Raw genomic sequence first — 18,454 nt, forward strand, 5'->3', positions numbered from 1 at the left:
CAATCCTCAGATCTCAGCCTCCAGAGTAGCTAGGATTACAGGCGTGAGCCACTGATGCCCACTGCTTTGATAATTTTTGAGGCAGGTATCAAGTTATATATGGGCCAGCCTTGACTACCATCCTACTGTTTATGTTCCTACATAGCTGAGATGACAAGTATAAATTACCATGTCAGCATTTTATTGGTGGAGATTGAGAAGATCAAGCGTTGAGAGCCAGCCTAGACAGAAAGTTATTTTGAAACAGTGCTCAAAAAAATTAAATTATACTTAATTAAGAATCACTGTATCATATTGTGGAATATTAAATAAAATGAGGAGGTCTATAATTAAGAATATTCTTATCTTCTCTATCGTACCTAGCACAGGATTAAAACATGAAGTTCAAACCAGGCGCCAGTGGCTCACGCCTGTAATCCTAACTACTCAGGAGGCTGAGATCTGAGGATCACGGTTCAAAGCCAGCCCGGCAAGAAGACCATGAGACTCCTATCTCCAATAAACCACCAGAAAACCGGAAGTGGCGCTGTAGCTCAAGTGGTAGAGCGCTCGCCTTGAGCTGAAGAGCTGAGGGACAGTGCCCAGGCCCAGAGTTCAAGCCCCATGACCGACAAATAAAAACAAAAACAAAAACATGCAGCTCATTCTTCATGTATACTCAACTATACAAGTTAAGCCATAGAAATTACTTTGGTAATTGGTTAAGAAAGAGAAAAAAATGTACCTCCTGTTCCACTAACAATTGACTTGAAGGAAAACATGCAAAGGCAAAGAACCAGAGATGGAGTTCTAACAATTTTTTAGATGAAAATTTAGGACAACACTGGGATTATATCTCTATAGTGTATCCTAGAACTCATCAGACAAGTTTACATTCATCAGAAGTACACATTTAGAGACTTTGGGTTGTGGATATAAGACTCCTGTTTCTTGTTAAAATTACCCAAAATATCAGTCGTTTAATTTCATAGTGCTCTAGGAAAAAGTACCCATCAAAATAAACAATTCTATCACCTCTTTCTTTCATAATGTTCCTCCTTTACGGAGTGCTAAAATCATTTTTAAATATTTAAACCATCTGCATAAAATCAGTCTTCTTTCTATGTAGAAAGGTGGCTACCAGCAATGCTGCTTCATCTGGAATTCACACAAGACAGCTAATTTAGAGATCTGGAGAATTTCTATTTTACAAGCAGTATAACCTATAGGGAACTCATTTCATCTATCAAAGAAATTCTAATAATAAGGAGAAATCATGTTATGTTATAGAAATTTTAAAAAATAGTGGCAGTTAAAAAGAAAATTGTCCTGTTTTACAGGATACTGGCAGTTTAAAAAAAAAAAAAAAAGGAGGTAGCTTCACTCCATTCAGTAGTAATTTCCCAGGCTTTTAAAGATCTGTCAACACAAAAGATCATCATGAATTGCATCAATTGGCTGTCAGTCACTTTTGAAATGTTTCAGGGCTGAGCACAGAACAGACTAATAAAACACTTTAGGATGACAGTAGATACCATGTCATTTTCAGAGGGACTATTGTCTGTTAACAAGGTCTAATGGATCTCTACTCCTGAATGACAGCTACCAAAATCCTTGCAAGGGCACTTACAAAGCCAGATGCTTTGGGGGATAATTTTGAACTTACAGGTTAAATAACGCAACCACACTGTATCAACTCTCATCACAGTTTAAGCTTTAATAATTATTACCTCCCAATTCCCAATCTAAATGATGCATGACATTGTTTCAAGGACACAGAATTATCAACAGATTAGATATTGCTTATTTCTCATATAAAGTCCTATGAGAATTGTCCAGAAAAAGAAAACGTTCTGAAGCACTCAAGTTTTAGCTTTATTCCAAATCAGCCTGCACTGTTATCATCCTACTTGGGTTAAGACTTCAAGAAGTATTGTCTTCTTCTCATCCCAGCCACAAAACAAAAAACTATGTCAACTATTCATATGATCTCTGAGATTAAACCACCCAACTTACTAAGATATCAGTAACCACTGCCTCCAGGGCTTAATGCAAGTTTTAATTTAACCAGATTTGAGTATAAACTGTTTTTAACACTATGTGAGAAATATAACGGCTCTTAGCATTTGAAGGCTGGAGGTAAATCGTTATGAGACATAAATAAGAGGATAGGGTTATCCTGTCATCAGTCCAAACATAATGAAACAAAAGATAAACACAAAATATTAGTCACCTTATCAGGTGACTAATTTTTATTTTATAAAAATAAAAATATAAACACTCAATATGGTATTAATAGAAAAATGAACTTCTTTAAGAACTCAGCTACTTTTATTTTATTTTTCTTTTCCATCTTCTCTCTTTTTTTTAAATCAGTTTATTAATGAAGTACCACCTCCTATGTGCCAAGGAAACCTCCTTGGTAAAGAAATTACCAAGTTTTATGAAGATTATAGTAATATATATATACATCTGAACATGTAATGTAACATTAATACTATAACAAACTATAGAAGGATAAGATCTACATGGTAATGATATTTCTAAGATATTTTGAAATAGGCTAGTCAAGTGGATATTGAAAGAATCTGATATTTCATTAGAGACTAAAATATATCATTCATGATATGCTTTACATACACTATTTTTATCTAATTTACATCTTAATCATTTCTATTAATACACTGTTCACAAAGTAGGATTTCCTTTGATTCTTGTTAAAACCTTCAACTATAACTATTGTTTTAATATTATATTTTGAGATCAAATCTATTTTGTTTCCTTTCTCTTCATGATATTGATATTTATATCACCTCTTTTAACATTCTCATCCATCCTTCCCATACTCACTTTTTTCAACTCTGTAGGATATACACTTAATTCTTAACTGCATTCTCCCCCACTTTGTCCTCATTTGTCTGCCCCTCTATGATATTGATATTTTTACATTAATGAAGAGGGAAAAGAAAAAATATTTAAATCTTCTTGTGAACATGTCAAAGTTTATTTCAAACTACTTACTAGTTAGCCTTAAAGTTATCCAATTTGATTTTTTATCATCTTAAAACTGAGAAATCAATGCTAGGCTAAATCAACAGTAAATGCATTCTATATAATTAAACATAATAGTATCAACAATAAAGCATAGGGTATGAGATATCAAATTCTGACCTGACATGGACTAATTTGTTACATCTTAATAAGACATTCTGTTCTTTCGACTTCTTTTAATTGAAGAACTCCATTTGTTTTGTACTAGACCTGACAACTACACTGTACCTGCCCAGACCTCTTAATAATAACCAATAATTATTGATTATTCACTATTCCCCACATACTACCCTAAGAACTTAGATGCTTGTTTAATCTTCAAAACAATCCTATCAAATGCATGCTATTATCTCCATTTTACAAAAAAAAAAGAAGAAGAAGAAGAAAAGAGCAAAGTAATTCACCCAAGGACAAAGCTATTCAGGAGCCAGAAATGAAAGCTAAACAGTCTGGCATGGGACATGCACTCTCAAACATTAACTCAACTGCTCTTTCTACAGACAGGGAAGAAACAGCCCTAGAAAAAAAGCTATGACTACTGAACAACAACAAGAAGAAAGTCAATACAAAGAACATACAAACAGAAAAAGGAACAATATCATCTAACCTCAGGCAAGTTAGGAGATAAGCAAACATTAGCATATAGGAACTTTTAAGTCCTACAAGAATTATGTCATCCTGAAATACAACTCTTTGAGTTTTGCATAGTATTAATAATTTATCTATTGGAGTAGATTTTTTTCTTCCATACATTGTAACAAAAACAATTTATGTTTTACTGTGGACTTCCCATAAAATCACTAACTTTGTCAGATGAAGTAATTAAATAAACATGAAAAATAATATAATATAGTAATGTAAATAAGTTTAAAAAAAAAACAGATTTATGATTCATGTATACTATTATGTTAGCTGACTTGGGAAAGCTCCCTGAACTTTATGCCTTCTATAAAATGGTAAAAATAACATACGCAAAGCCTGCTTCAAATGTCACTATACTAAATGAAACTGTATTTGTGAGTGGGCTTTGAAGAATATATACTGCCTAACAAGTGTTACCTATTATGAAGATGATTCCAGATATGAACTCACTTTAGTTACTTACAAAAAACACAATGTCTACTCCTCCCAGAGATAAGCAGATTTTCTGATTGGTGAGGAAAATACTTTCCTGTGTCTATACATGGACATACTATCGTAATAGCCAAAAGAAATAAATACATATGAATCTTCATTTCTATAGAAAGACACTAATGTCCCTTTGTCCCCAAACACTCAGTGACTTCAGAGTGACAGTTAACATTCCATAAAAGAATGCTAAGAATTATTATATTATGGTGAGGTTTTGCTTTGGTGATTTCCAGGTAGTTCTTATCGATTTTAACAGGGCCCTCAGAAAGAACAACAGATTCAGAAAGAAAAAAAAAAAAAAATCAGGTCTTTCTCCTAAGAGGTCACAGTAAACTAAAAGCATAGCCACAACTAACTGAAGTTTTCTGGGGTCAAAGCTATTTGTATCATACTATATCCTTGTTACCTTGCTTGTTTCAACAGTTTTTAAGAGATTGTAAAATTGAATTACATATAAACAGTTGTTGTTTTTTGTTTTTTTGTTTTAATTTTTTTATTGTGAAAATACCGTACAGAGGGGTTACAGTTACATGGGCATTGTTGCCTCCTCCTTTGTTTCCCCTTCCCATCCCTTCCTATCTCACACCCCCCCAACCCCCCAGCTCAGCCAAATTTGTACAGTTCGTTTTTCAATATTACGACTTGTACTTCTCATTGTTACAATGGGTCCATCTGTATTCCTATGTGGTATATATACACAGTGGAATTCTATGCCTCCATCAGAAAGAATGACATTGCCCCATTTGTTAGGAAATGGAAAGACTTGGAAAAAAATTATATTAAGTGAAGTAAGCCAGGCCCAAAGAAATATAGGCCCCATGGTTTCCCTTATTTGAAATAACTAGTATATGTCTGAGACAAGCAGAAAAGTTCAGATAAGTTGATGTTAGGTGAAATGAACCCCAAGATAAGTATTCAAATGTTTTTTTTTTCATGCGATTGTTTCTAACATATTCATAAGATGATTTCTTTGTTGCTTTGTATGTCCCTCCTCCACGGTATAACCCCTGCTTTCATTGTATTTGATGTTGGTATAATTTGTGGAGGGGAAGGGCAAAAACAAACAGTTGTTTTTATATCAAGAGTTATGTGGGCTAAGGGGCAGAAAGCTTTCTTAACAAGAGAAACAGCTTGTGTAGGTTCCCCAATACCATTATGGGGAAGAATTGGGAATTCAGAAAAGGAAAACAATATAAAACTGACACATGATATTTCTATTCTAAGCAATAGAAAAGACACTAAAAATTATTGAGGGAATCAACATTATACCCAATCATATCTATATTCAATTTTTTAAAGTTTTTTATAACTAGAACTCACTTCATAATATTTTTAATGTCTGACTAAATAATATTTTAAAATCTTAATATAAAACAAGGAAAAGTCACATTAAAATCAGAAATAGTTGTTCATCTGCTTTCCAGCTGTCTTTACCAATGGGTCAGCCTTATTAACCAGTTGCTAAACTTCCACATAATCGTTGACAGTATCTATTTTTAAATTTCAAATTTTCCTAGAGCAATTGACATTGAAACTACATCACTTCTGTAGGTAAACCAGATGGCCAACAGCCTAATCCTGGGTTTCTAAGAGAAAAACTATTTTCCTAAACATTAGGACTTTACATGAATGGGTCAATTTTCAGTTTTTATTATTTTCAAAGTAAATGCAAGATCCTTTCTCCCTTTATGAGATTATATAAACTATTGCATTTCTCTCAAATTTTCTCAATCACAAATCCCCAGTTCTTTTACAAAATGGAATATATGATACAATAGTAATTTATACATATGAGATGTAGTAGAAATAAAACTAACCGGGCTGGGAAGGTGGCTCAGTGGTAGAGCGCTTGCCTTGCATGCTCAAGGCCCTGGGTTCGATTCCTCAGCACCACATAAGCAAAAAGAAAAAAGCCAGAAGTGGCGCTGTGGCTCAAGTGGTAGAGCACTAGCCTTGAGCTGAAGAGCTGAGGACAGCGCCCAGGCCCAGAGTTCAGGCCCCACGACCGGACCAAAAAAAAAAAAAACTAACCAAGAAGTGTGTACCAATACCCAGAACTTCAATAACTGATTCAGGCAAAATGTGATTTTGTGTTTTAGGTTATAAACACTCTCAACTCATTTGGATAGGTATTTGATGTCAACTACATTCCACAACCAAACAAACCTCTTTTTATATGACCAATGGCAAGTAATAACTCAAATTCATCTCAAGAACATCAGAAAGGACAACCAATTAATCTACTGAAAACAATGAAAGAGAAAAAATATTTTACACCACAGCCAGGTTTAAATAGCTTACGCCTGTAATCATAGCTGCTTGGGAGGCTGAGAGGGGAGGACTATAATTCAAGCAAAAATTCTCAAGAACCCTTCTCAATCCACAGTTTGATGTAGTAGAGTGCACTCGTGCAGAAAATAAGCCCTAATCTCAAAAGTAATAGATGAAAAAGATCAGAAGGTGTGGCTCAATTGGTAGTATTATAGTCCCCGGAAACACAAAACCCTGAGTTCATGATAAAGTTGGTTTCATGCCATGTATAAAAGGTTAGTAGAATATACATAAATCAAAATTTATACCATATAAACAGAATCAAAGACAAGTATCATATAATCATCTCAATGAATGTAGAAAAGGCCTTTGACAAAATGTAACATCCTTTATAACAAAAGCTCTAAAGAAAGTATGAATAGAAGTAATGTGCATCAAGATTTTTAAAAAGCTAAATATTATAAAACTTATAATGAATATCATACTAAGTGGGAAAAATATAAAGTTATTTCCTTTTAAAATCAGGAAAGAAACAGGAATGCCCCTTTACCCCATTCCTTTTCAATACAATACTGGAATTCCTAGCCAGAGTAATAAGGCAAGAAAAAAAATAATGGATTTCTTAAAAGTCATCAAAAAAGAAGCAATTGCATTTTGCACTTTTACTATGAGAAAGACCAGGGAAGACCATGTAAAAAGCTATAATTGGCTGGGCACCAATGGCTCACACCTGTAATCCTAGCTACATAGGAGGCTAAGATCTAAGGATCCCAGTTCAAAGCCAGCCAGGGCAGTAGAGTCAGTGAGATTCTTATCTCCAATTAACCACCAGAAAACCAGAAGTGGCACTGTAGCTCAAGTACTAGAGCAAAGAGCTCAGGGACAACACCTAGGCCCAGATTTCAAGCCCCATGACCACTCCCCCCCCCCCAAAAAAAGCTATAATTAATTCACATGTAAAGCCCTGAGCTTTGGATATCTGTTCTCACATAGGCTTGTCTGCCTTCATTAAGAGCTTTACCTCAGTAAGCCCAATATTCTTCCTTTTAATGACATTTTGCAGACAGTTGCTCAGAGTCCTAGTCAGCAGCAGGTTTGTAGATTTACGAATCATGTCATCAACTTCAGTGGAGCTGAAAAGGAAGTGTCGAGAGTCAGTCCTATTGTAGAAAACAGGATACCAGTGGTTCTAAATAACAGAACTCAGTAGTGAAAGCTAGTAGATTTTTACTATAAGTCAGAAGGCATCCTGAGTACAAATTCATTCAGATTTTGTTTCATTTTTGAAAGTTATTTTGCTGGTAAGAGACTTCTGCCTAGATTTTATTTACTTATTTTTCCACTTATTAAAATTTTATTATAAATAAGTATTTGTCCAAAAGGGTTACAATTCAACATATTATTTTTGTCACTATATACTTCAAAGATTTTATTTCACTTTCTCTATCTTGTATAGTTTCAGAGTTTATAATATTTATTTTTCTGAATACTTTCTAAATATTCTCTTCACCTTATATTTTTTTACCATTTTAACTATGATGTCTTTAAGTGCTTTTGGTTTTGTTACTATTGCTAATATAGAGTGGGGTTTTCAAAAGCTTCAGTCTCTGATTTGATGTCTTTCATTAGTTTTTAGTATATTCTAGGATTATAGTGGACACTAATGTCATTTAAACAGGAAAACTGTCTTGTTAATGAAGTCTAATAGATCTCTACTATAGAGTGATCTTAAAGAAACAGCCACTATCTGTAAATATATATATTTCTACATATATTCTATACATATATTATACTCAACTACTTCCACAAAAGTAAGTGCTTTACCACTGAGCTACACCCTAGCTTTAATAAAAGTTAAGAACTTGTAAGAACACTTTGAATTAAAGTTTAGGTAACTACTATTGACTGTCTTAAAGTTCACTGATTGTTTCCTGAGCCTTGTTAAAGTGATTGATGAAGCCCCTCAAAGGAATTCTTTATCCCTAAAATTGTTATTATTTGATTCTTTTCTGTAATTTCTGCTAAAAGTCTAGTCATCTGATTATCAATCAGTCTGGTTCTATTAATTTTACATTATCTTGACAATGAAGTATTTTAGTTGTTTTTATAATACAGCTCATATTTTTTAATGAAGGTTAGAGATCATATGAAAACCAGAACAAGCTGAAATTATCTCTACTTGGAAAGGATTCTCTCTCTCCTCCTTTTGTATTAGCCTGGGGACTAAATCAGTATAGACAGAAATTGAGAACTTGAGCTTGAGTTTTATTGTTTGCCTTCAGAGCCTCCAAAATTTCAATTCCTTTAAGGGGGTGGAATAGGCCTAATGTGGTGCTCTAGTCCCACAGACTTGTTAACCCACAATGCTCTCTACCATCCACAGCTTGCAGCTATACCCTTATGCATCCAATATGAAAGAGAACTGTGTGTGTCTGTGTGTGTCTGTGTGTGTGTTCTTGACCATTACCAGTAATATATATACTGCTGCCACTTGTTACTTCAGTCTTATTAAGCTTACAGCTTCATAAGAATGAGGACAGCCTCAGTCTTGCTATATCCTCTATGCCAGATGTTCAGGGATGTATCTGCCTTTCTATTTGTAGAAGATCTCTTGAGTACAGGGATATTTTCTGTTCCTCTTCTTTAAGGAATACAAAATCTCTTTTTGCTTCTCCCAGCAAGCAGTAATGGTGTCTTTTACCTGTTACCTATGGAGACAGGTATACTTGCCATCGTCACCAAAGGTTTGGTCTACACGAATGAAAGATTCAACCAGGGAGGAAGTGGAGCTTCCTGACTTTTTCTTGGTAGTAATACAACCCCTACCCCATGCATGCAACATCATCAGTGGTTTTTGCTGAGCTATCACACAGTTCACAATCATTCTCATGAGCATCCAGTGGAGGTTCATGTAAAAGAACGTGAGTAAGTATAAATGACTCCTGGATCTGGGACTTCTAACTAGGAGTTCTATACTATAGAACTATAGAATGTTAACAACCCATTAAGAATTCAGTAGATTTGCCCTTTCTCACTGACATGGCATTTATCCCCTTCTTACTTTGACCTGCCACAGGTCAAGGAGACTGCATTCTGCCTCTCCTTGAGGGGGCCAGTCCCATTGTCTGCTTAGAGTACTTCAAAGCCTTGTTGTTTCAGTGCACTGATAGGTCCTAGAAAAGTTTAAATTTTTCAGTTTACTTTTTTCTCATAGCTAGAGAGTAACCAATATTCTTTGTACCTTAAGCAGAAATGTATCTCTCACAGAAATCTACTTTTTAAGTGTTCTCCATGTCATGACTGTACACAAAAGACAGAGAGAAAGAGAGAGAAAGACTACCATATATAGAGTACAACTGCTTTGTAATACATTTTGGAGACTTTTACACTATACTTTCTTGTGTTGGTTTATATCCCCAAAATCATTTAAAAGGACATTGTTTCATAATGTTATTTTAAAAAATCTACATGTGTACTCTATTTTTTAAAGTCAAGTGCAAATGTTAGAACATTATGTTATCATCAGCATATCACTTATTTACTGGACTTAATATCCTTAGACTTCATACAATTAGGAAATGGCACTGTGGCTCAAAGTCGTAAAGCACTAGCCTTGAGCTGAAGAGCTCAGGGACAGCGCCCAGGCCCAGAGTTCAAGCCCCATAACCAACAACAACAAAAAAATTTCACACAGGTACATAATTGTTTACAATTATTATAGGATCTTTTATCCAAAGAAAAAGAACATTATACAAAAAGGAACTTTTACATTTCATCTAAGAGCATTACCCATAAGTCTACACAGAAATCTCAAGCCAGTATTTACATTATTTTGAGAGTTCCTAGATTAGGAAAGCTAGTTGTCTTATATGCCATGTTAACCTCATCCTTAAACAACTATGATTGACAAACTAATCTCTGTTCATCCCAAATTACAAGATAAATGCACTCTAGGATAAGGATGTCAACCAAAGAGTAAAAAGCAGCTGTAACATTTTCCTAAGCTGAAAGTTTAATTAAATTTGTCTATTTGAAACACATCAAAGGGATATTTTTTAGCAAAAACTTAATATATTCAAACTAGAAAAGAGTATCCTATCTCCTTACCACATTATCCCCAAGAAATCAATTACAAAAGGCAATTTATCTCCAGTAAGTTATCTAACAATATCCTCTAGACCATTCAGTGCTGAGGTCACTTTGCCAATAGAATTAAAGGGTAGGGGAAACAGGTGTTGATAGAAACCCTGGGAAAAAATAATTTGCTGGGTACCTTTCAAAGACAATCTCCTCTTCAAGAGAAGTTTTCTATGAAATCAGTCTCATTTTCAAAGAAAAACAATAAAATTTATTATACAAAAATATGTTTGATTTTTTTTCACAGTAAGAGTAATCAAAGTGGTGACTCCAACTAGTTCTTTATTATGTTTATCTTCAGGGTAGCCTAGAATATAACACTTTCCATTCATTTGTTCATTAATTCATGTTTTATAAATATATTGAGTTGGATGCAGAAGATACTGAACTGATGGATAAATGTGTCATTTATCCATGAAAAATCTTTTCAAGACTGGTTACCATATAGGTCCTGTATATTTCCACATTTACCATTAAATACTAAGTCCCTCAAATTAGATACTCCTTGAAGGTAACAGCATTTTTTGCATATAATGTCTTGATTACGAAGCAAGATCTAACAAATAATAAATTATCCTTAACGTATGCTAAGTAAAGCAATAAATAGCACGTACAGAAATATATATACAAGTAGAACAATATTTCCCAAGGAGTTTGTCAGATAACCCCCAGTGGCCTTAAAATACCACCAAGCAAAGTGTTAAAGATTAATATATTAAGTTACTATTTTCCAGTAAGTTCTTATTAATAGACACTGTAAAAATATAAATCTATGAACAAAACAACAACATTAGATACAAATATTACATTTTTAAAAAAGTGAATATTTTCCCTCTCATTGTAATTATAACAATAAACAAGTATCATGCAGTAAGGGCTAATAGAGATAATTTTAAATCAATGCTCTGGGAATATTAAAAGTTTGCCAGAACTGGGTGTGCCAGTGGCTTACACCTATAATCCTGGCCTCTTAGCGGGTCGAGATCTAAAGATCATGATTTGAAGGTAGTCTGGGCAGAAAAGTCTGTGCGACTCTATCTCCAATTAATAGCAAAAAGCCAGAAGTGGAGCAGTGACTCAAGTGGTAAGCTCCAGCCTTCAGTGAAAAGCTAAGGGATAGAGCCCAGACCCCAGAACACACATAACAGGTACAATAGTATTGCCAGCTACTCAGGAATTGGAGAAAGGAAGACCGTGAGTTCAAGGCTAACCTGAGCAAAGTTAACAATATCTTATCTCAGAAACAAAGTACAAACATAAATGCTAGGGTTATGGCACAAGAAGTAAGGTATTCACCTAAGCAGTCATGAGGCATTGGATTCACACCTTAGAACTAGGAAAGAAAAAAGTTTTCTAATATTTATTTATTGAATCAAGTCTTAGCATTTGTTTCACTGATGCTATTTTATATTATACCTTAGATGAAGATCTTCTGAAAACTTCAGACATGCATAGATAAATTCTTTAATCTGGTTGTAAACTTTTGGCACAAATTCAGAGAAAGGAAACTTTTTTGGGAATGGTTGCTGCAAATAAAAGAATTAATAAAAGCAAGTTACAAACATACATAAATTAACTTTGCACAAAAATGCAAAAGAAATGTTGAAAGAGGTGACATGAATCAGATGTATTATATTCATAAACTGCTTTGTTGAATGGCAACTCCTTTGTGCCACCACTTAAAACTCATGTGTATTATGTAAATATATATATCAAAAGAAAATATTGCAAAAGAAACTCTCTTTTCATGTGCACGATGAACTCAAATTTAAGAAAGTATCTCCAAAAATTTGATATTAAAGTTAAAGTAGATGATACAAACTAGATTGGTTTCTAGGGGCTGAGGATAAGGGAAAGAATTGATTGGAGGAGCAGCAAAAAAAAAGAAAAAAAAAGAAAAAAATTCGGGGGATGGTGGAATTGTTCTCTATCTCTATAGACACATGGCTCAATGCACTGTCAAACTTATAAAAAGACATGTCCCAAGAAGTAATGTTCACTGTGTTTTTGGGGAGAAATTGTCTTAAGAGTTAAATAAAAACAAGTATATCAAAATGTAAACTAATGTGGAATACTCCCATAAATCTTCTAATTCTTTCATAGTATTGTGCCCCAAATCTATCTGCTGATTCCCAAATTGGGATATTACATTCTTCTGAGTCCCAAAAAGAGTCCTAATGAAAGTGATTCTAAAGGATGTTAAAACAACCAGAAGTTTATTTTAAAGTATTCCTTACCTTTTCCAGCTCTGTATCTTGGAATGGGAACTGTCCTACCACCTTTTTATACATCTCTTCAGATGTTACTGGTATGGGACTATAGTTGTCTGAATCAAGTATGTTCCTATTGAAAAAATAATAATAATGGGAAGCAGGGAAGGATGGAAAAAGAAGGGAAGGAGAGAGGGATAATGTGTTAAACCCCCAGATTTTCTGATTAACTCTAATAGTTACATATGTAGCTCAAGTTCAAAAGACCATTTCCCTGTTCCTACTACATTCCTCTACAACAGAATCATCAGGGTTTAAAGGCCATCTTTTACAGAAAAGTATGCTCTGAAACAAAGAAGGCATGATCAAAACATGATCACCTAATATTTGAGATTTATAAATGGGACAGAAAATTTTTAGGCAAGTGAGAAATAGACAAAGAAGGAACATGTCCTCTAGAGAAGACAAAGAGGTTGTTTCTGTTTGTTTTAATATATTTTATTGTAATTATGTTTTATAATCCTATATATAATCCTGTACAAGATAATTGTTCTAGTTTTGGAAAAAAGCAGATAAAAACAACAGCTATAATAACTCCAAACTATATTCATTTACTTCATCCACTGTTCGAAACTAACCATGAATTATTTTTCATGCACAGGTCCTATAAATTGATGAAGGAAGACATCATGTAGCAGGTAGGAAGATCACTTAAGGTACAAGAGTAAAAGTGTAAAAGGAAGTAACTCAGTCGGGCACCAGTGGATCAAGCCTATAATCCTAGCTACTCAGAAGGCTGAGAGTAAAAGGCCAACCCAGGCAGAAAAGTTCATGAGATTCTATCTCAAAAACAACAAGCAAAAAGTATGGCTCAAGTGGTGGAAAGAGAGAGAGAAGGAGGGGGGGATGGGAGAGAGGGAGGGAGGAGGGAGGGAGAGAGGACTGTCATGGGTTATGTGCAAAATATAGAGTCCAAAGAGGGAACTGTAATAGAATATCTCTTTCATTATTTCTTGTATTCATGTTGCTATGACTATTTAAATAGTGTACTTCAACTACTGAACTATATTTTCTGAGCATGAGGAAGAAAGATGAGTGAGTCCTCAAAAAAGATTTGCCAAAGCCTAAATTATTCATACTGACTCAAGGGACACTGCCAAATAAGTCGGTCATGAACTAGCTATGATACTCAGAGGAAAAAAAATAAAGAAGTCACAAGATGATCTGGATAGTATGAACTCATGAATCTGACACTATTCAAGGAAATAAAAATGCAAAATAGAGTATGGGGACTTTCCAAGTACAGACACTAATAAAGTGAGTTTGGGTATTATGGGAACATCCTTTTGAAGGTCATTATAATTCAGTTAGATTCTAGATCATAACTTAGTGTAGCTAGAAAGAAATACAAATATATAAGCCATATTTTCTTGCTGCTTGTTACAACTGAAAAAGAAAGCATTTGTACACACAGACATATATATACAAAAGTACAAGTTCTTACCTGAAAATACCTGCCCACTTCTTCAGCAGAGTTTCACTATACTGATCTCTGATTTCTAAAAGCATGTCAAAAAGTTGGTTTACAGGAAAACCATATACCTATAAGAAATAAGAAAGTAATTTAATTTTCTAAAGTGACTTTTTATAACCAAATAGATTAGGCAAAACATTTTGTTTCTTTGGACAATACATGAAAACATGATGAGAATCACTGATTCCCACCTAATATTAGTATTCAAAATTTAAAAGATACAGACCAGAATGCCAGATCTGTCAGAGAAAAAAAAAAAAAAAACATGAAAAAAATCAACAAATACTGTGTCAGCTAAGTTCTCCCTCCGGCTTCTCCAGTAACTTACTGCTACAGCAACCTTCTAAGTAGGGAGACAAATAAAGCAGTTGCCAGTCTCACCCATATCAATGCTACTAAATTGAACATAATGCATAGTTTAAAGAGCCAATCTTCGTTTAAACAGCCAAATCATGCTTAAGCAGCCAGATTACTTAAATGTCATACCTACTGTAGCAAAACCTTCAATTAATTGATTCGATATAAGAGAAAAAAAAGAGGGAGGAAACTAATAAGTCCTGATCAGAGTGAATTCCTGGAAATATTATATATGGATAGAAAAGATCTATCTCAAGACAAACAATAAAAACTACAAGGTAGATATACAAGCTTATGTAGACAACATAAAGATTTAGAGCCAATGAAATACTACTTCAGATGAGCAAATATAAACGGGACACACATACCTGAAGCGTATCAGCAAAAAGCACAATGAGGTTCTTCAAGTCTAACACAAGGTTTGGATCAGAGCAGTAAGACTAAAGAAAAAACAAAAGGAAAATTTTCTTATCTGTGAATAGTCCACATTTTTTGCAGGCATTTTATTTAACCTAATTCTATCTTACATTTCTTTCTCATTTTTTCGAGAAGATCAATAAGAATCTTTAAATGATAAAATGGGTAAAGAATACACCTTGGAGAATGATGGAAGGGGTGAATGATTTGTTGAATGGTAAGCCCCTCTATATAACTTTTTAAATACAATAAAAATTTAAAAAGAATAAACTTTGAATCCTCAAACACTTGCAAATACTTTTCTTTTGACCTCAAAGTAAAATACAAAAGTTCAGTTATAAAAACTTTGTTGCCTGTCATTTATCCTGCTTGACACTCAATGAATATATCCTTTCAACTTTAAAAATTGTTTGATCTTGTTTTCACTGCAGGGAAATTATAATTCTCTAACTTGACACAGCCCTTTCCTTTTCCATTCAATATATCCAAAAGAATACACCAATACTCATACTTCCTACCTTTTCTTGAATATTTTCTCTTTTGTGGCTTTGCTCTGTATTAGTTATACAATTAACTTGAACTTCTCGATAACAAAAATGATATGAAATCCTATTTGTATCCTCTCTGCATTAAAATTTTCTATCTAATAGTCACAAATTTTCAAGAAGACCACTTTTTATACTGCAATCAACTTTCTTTGGGTGGGCTAATATCATTTCCTTGCTAGGCTTCTTAAAGTTATAAATGTAGTATATATATCAACAGAAATTAATAAAACCTACGTCTACAATTTCATTGTTCAATAAAACTGCATGCCTCAGAAGCTCCAATTACAGCGCCATCCTTCTTTAATCAGGAAAAAACATTCTGGCTTTGATAATAATCAACTCTGTGCCCTTCCTTCCTTCCTTCCTTCCTTCCTTCCTTCCTTCCTTCCTTCCTTCCTTCCTCCCTCCCTCCCTCCCTCCCTCCCTCCCTCCCTCCCTCCCTTCCTTCCCTTTCTCACTCTCCAACTTGAGGCACATCTCCAGTCTGACTTTGTGTTGGTTAACTGGAAGTGCAGTCTTACAGACTTTTCAATTTGGGCTGCCTTCAGACAACTATATTCCAAGTCTCAGATTCCTGAGTAGAAAAGACTATCGGTATGAGCCACCAGAATCCAGTTTGTTATAGTTTGTAATTGTTTATATTTTTTAATTAAGAAGCTTAATTTTGAGAGCAATTTTTAAATACATAAGTGCTCTGGCTTTTATTCTGGGCTAAAAATAGTATAAACATGTCTGGTCACCAGTGGCTCATGCCTGTAATCCTAGCTACTCAGGAGGCTGAGATCTGAGGATCGATCTGAGGATCGATCTGAGGATCCTGCCAGCCAGGCAGGAAAGTCCTTGAGACTCTTATCTCCAATTAACTACCAGAAAACTGGAAGTGGTGCCGTGGCTCAAGTGGTAGAGCACTTCCTTGAGCTGAAGAGCTCAGGGACAGTGCCCAGGCCCAGAGTTCAGGCCCCATGACTGTCAAAAAAAAAAAAAAGTATAAATCTGATAGAAAGGTGCCCACCCACACAATAATAGACTATTAAGGATTTGATTGGCAATAAATTAAACTGATAGATTAAGGAATTTACCATTTATGCAAAGATAATGAAAGATCATTTAAGCTTAAGGAACAGCAATGCATGGTCTACTACATATAAAGTTATCAGTAAATAATAGTGAGAAGTCAATAATGAGAAAATTTAGCATTATAAATGATTTATTAAATAATTTTAATTGAATAAATAATTTAGAGGCAGCATTCTCTAGGACAAGTGAACTAAAATTCATGCTATAATAAAGTACACCAGTAACAATATGGGAACTGCTAATTAGGCCACGTGATAATAAACTCTTTTTCAAAAAATAACAATAAAATTGTGAATGCCAAATCAGTGTTCATAATATTAATAGGCATTAGAAAATAATATGAAGTAATAGCTAAGAACATGGGCTTTATCTTGGTTTGAATCTGGGTTCTATCTCTTAATAACTGACATAATGATAATTTCTCTGCACTAAGTATTCTATATTATAGATAACCTAAAGACAATAATAATGCTTGTCTTAATATTGAGGCAGTGAAGAAAAAATAAAGCAGAAAACATGAGATACACAATACAGTGTCTGATACACAGAGATCATTAATAGAACTATTTTTACTAAAAACAGCCACAGAAGTGAGTTCAGTGTTGGAGGACAGAGTAATTTAAGCAAGCTTCTTCCACATGTCTCTGAAGGACATACAGTATTTCCAAATGGGTCAACCAAAGGCAAAATTTGGTTGATTTTAAAGCAGTAAAACACCGGACAGTATATATAATCAGCACTAACAACTTCTCTAGGCTTCTTACATACCGAGTGCGTACGGAGTGCTGCGATGGTTTTTGAAAGTGCCATTTCCCATAGTTCATCAATGTAGGCTCTATTTACTAAGCCCTGTGTTGTATGCAAGATGTGATCTTCAACCACAAAAAAGCTAAGATTGAGGAAAAAAGAAAGTACAACTTTCAGAAATTAAAGTTTGATTACTATCACTGAGTTTTTACTTAAGAGTTGCCATTAAATTTGAAGTTAATATTCATATTTCTTTAAAAAAGCTATTCTGTATCATAAACAAAATGATTATTTAGACAAATAATTATATGCATGATCATATTTTCTTACACACTTCTAAAAATAATGGAGTTACATTTCTATGAAATGTTAACTATGTTATCAAGAAAATTGAAAGGGAAATAAATGTTTACAGTTAATGAAGGCTAATTTCAAAATATTGTTAAAAACAGATGGTCAATACTTTCCAAAAGTAATTGGTTTTAAACAGATAATCAAGACTGAAACATGTTTTTAGCAACTTGACATACAACATAATAAAACAATTTCTCTCATGCAGATTTCCACAACAAAGTAAGAAAAATTTACCTTATGGAAGTTTTTTAAAGAAACAAATACACTTATTTTTCAACATCCTTATTATGGTTTTTTGTAATTATGCATTTAAAAAGAACCTTTTGTTATGCATTTAAAAAGAACCATTGGTGCCTAAATGTTCATTCTAATTAAGTCTATATATGGTACATTTAAATCAAAATGATTAATTATACTAAAAGAATTTTAAGCTGATTTTAAAAAAATCCTACTTATTTCCTTTTTATAACTGCAGCTATCATTTTTAATTAAGCTGCCTGCATTTTGGATGTTTACGTGGGAATTCTAATTCTATACATACTGTATGTATATATGTGTTTATGTATATATGTATGTATATATAGATAGATAGATATAGCTTCTATGAGAAGATGGCAAAGAAGAGCCAATGGGACAAATCT

At 33.8% G+C, this 18,454-nt stretch overlaps 1 protein-coding gene across 3 annotated transcripts in view; it reads right to left on the reverse strand.

Annotated features, from left to right (window-relative positions):
- Positions 1-18,454, reverse strand: part of Exoc6b (exocyst complex component 6B) — a 564,774-nt gene that overhangs the window by 270,042 nt on the left and 276,278 nt on the right. For all 3 annotated transcript variants that reach the window (XR_006150728.1, XM_042699684.1, XM_042699683.1), the window contains 6 exons: positions 17,481-17,601; positions 15,039-15,110; positions 14,284-14,381; positions 12,807-12,912; positions 11,986-12,095; positions 7,454-7,565 (listed from right to left, as the gene is read on the reverse strand). Coding sequence is in view for 2 of the 3 variants with exons in the window: in XM_042699684.1 (XP_042555618.1) it covers positions 7,454-7,565; positions 11,986-12,095; positions 12,807-12,912; positions 14,284-14,381; positions 15,039-15,110; positions 17,481-17,601 (619 nt within the window). In the remaining variant the exon portion in view is untranslated. The remainder of the gene's footprint in view (positions 1-7,453; positions 7,566-11,985; positions 12,096-12,806; positions 12,913-14,283; positions 14,382-15,038; positions 15,111-17,480; positions 17,602-18,454) is intronic.

This window comes from Dipodomys spectabilis, unplaced genomic scaffold (assembly GCF_019054845.1).
Source record: "Dipodomys spectabilis isolate Male_0828 unplaced genomic scaffold, ASM1905484v1 ptg000262l, whole genome shotgun sequence".
In the NCBI taxonomy this organism is placed as follows: Eukaryota; Metazoa; Chordata; class Mammalia; order Rodentia; family Heteromyidae; genus Dipodomys; species Dipodomys spectabilis.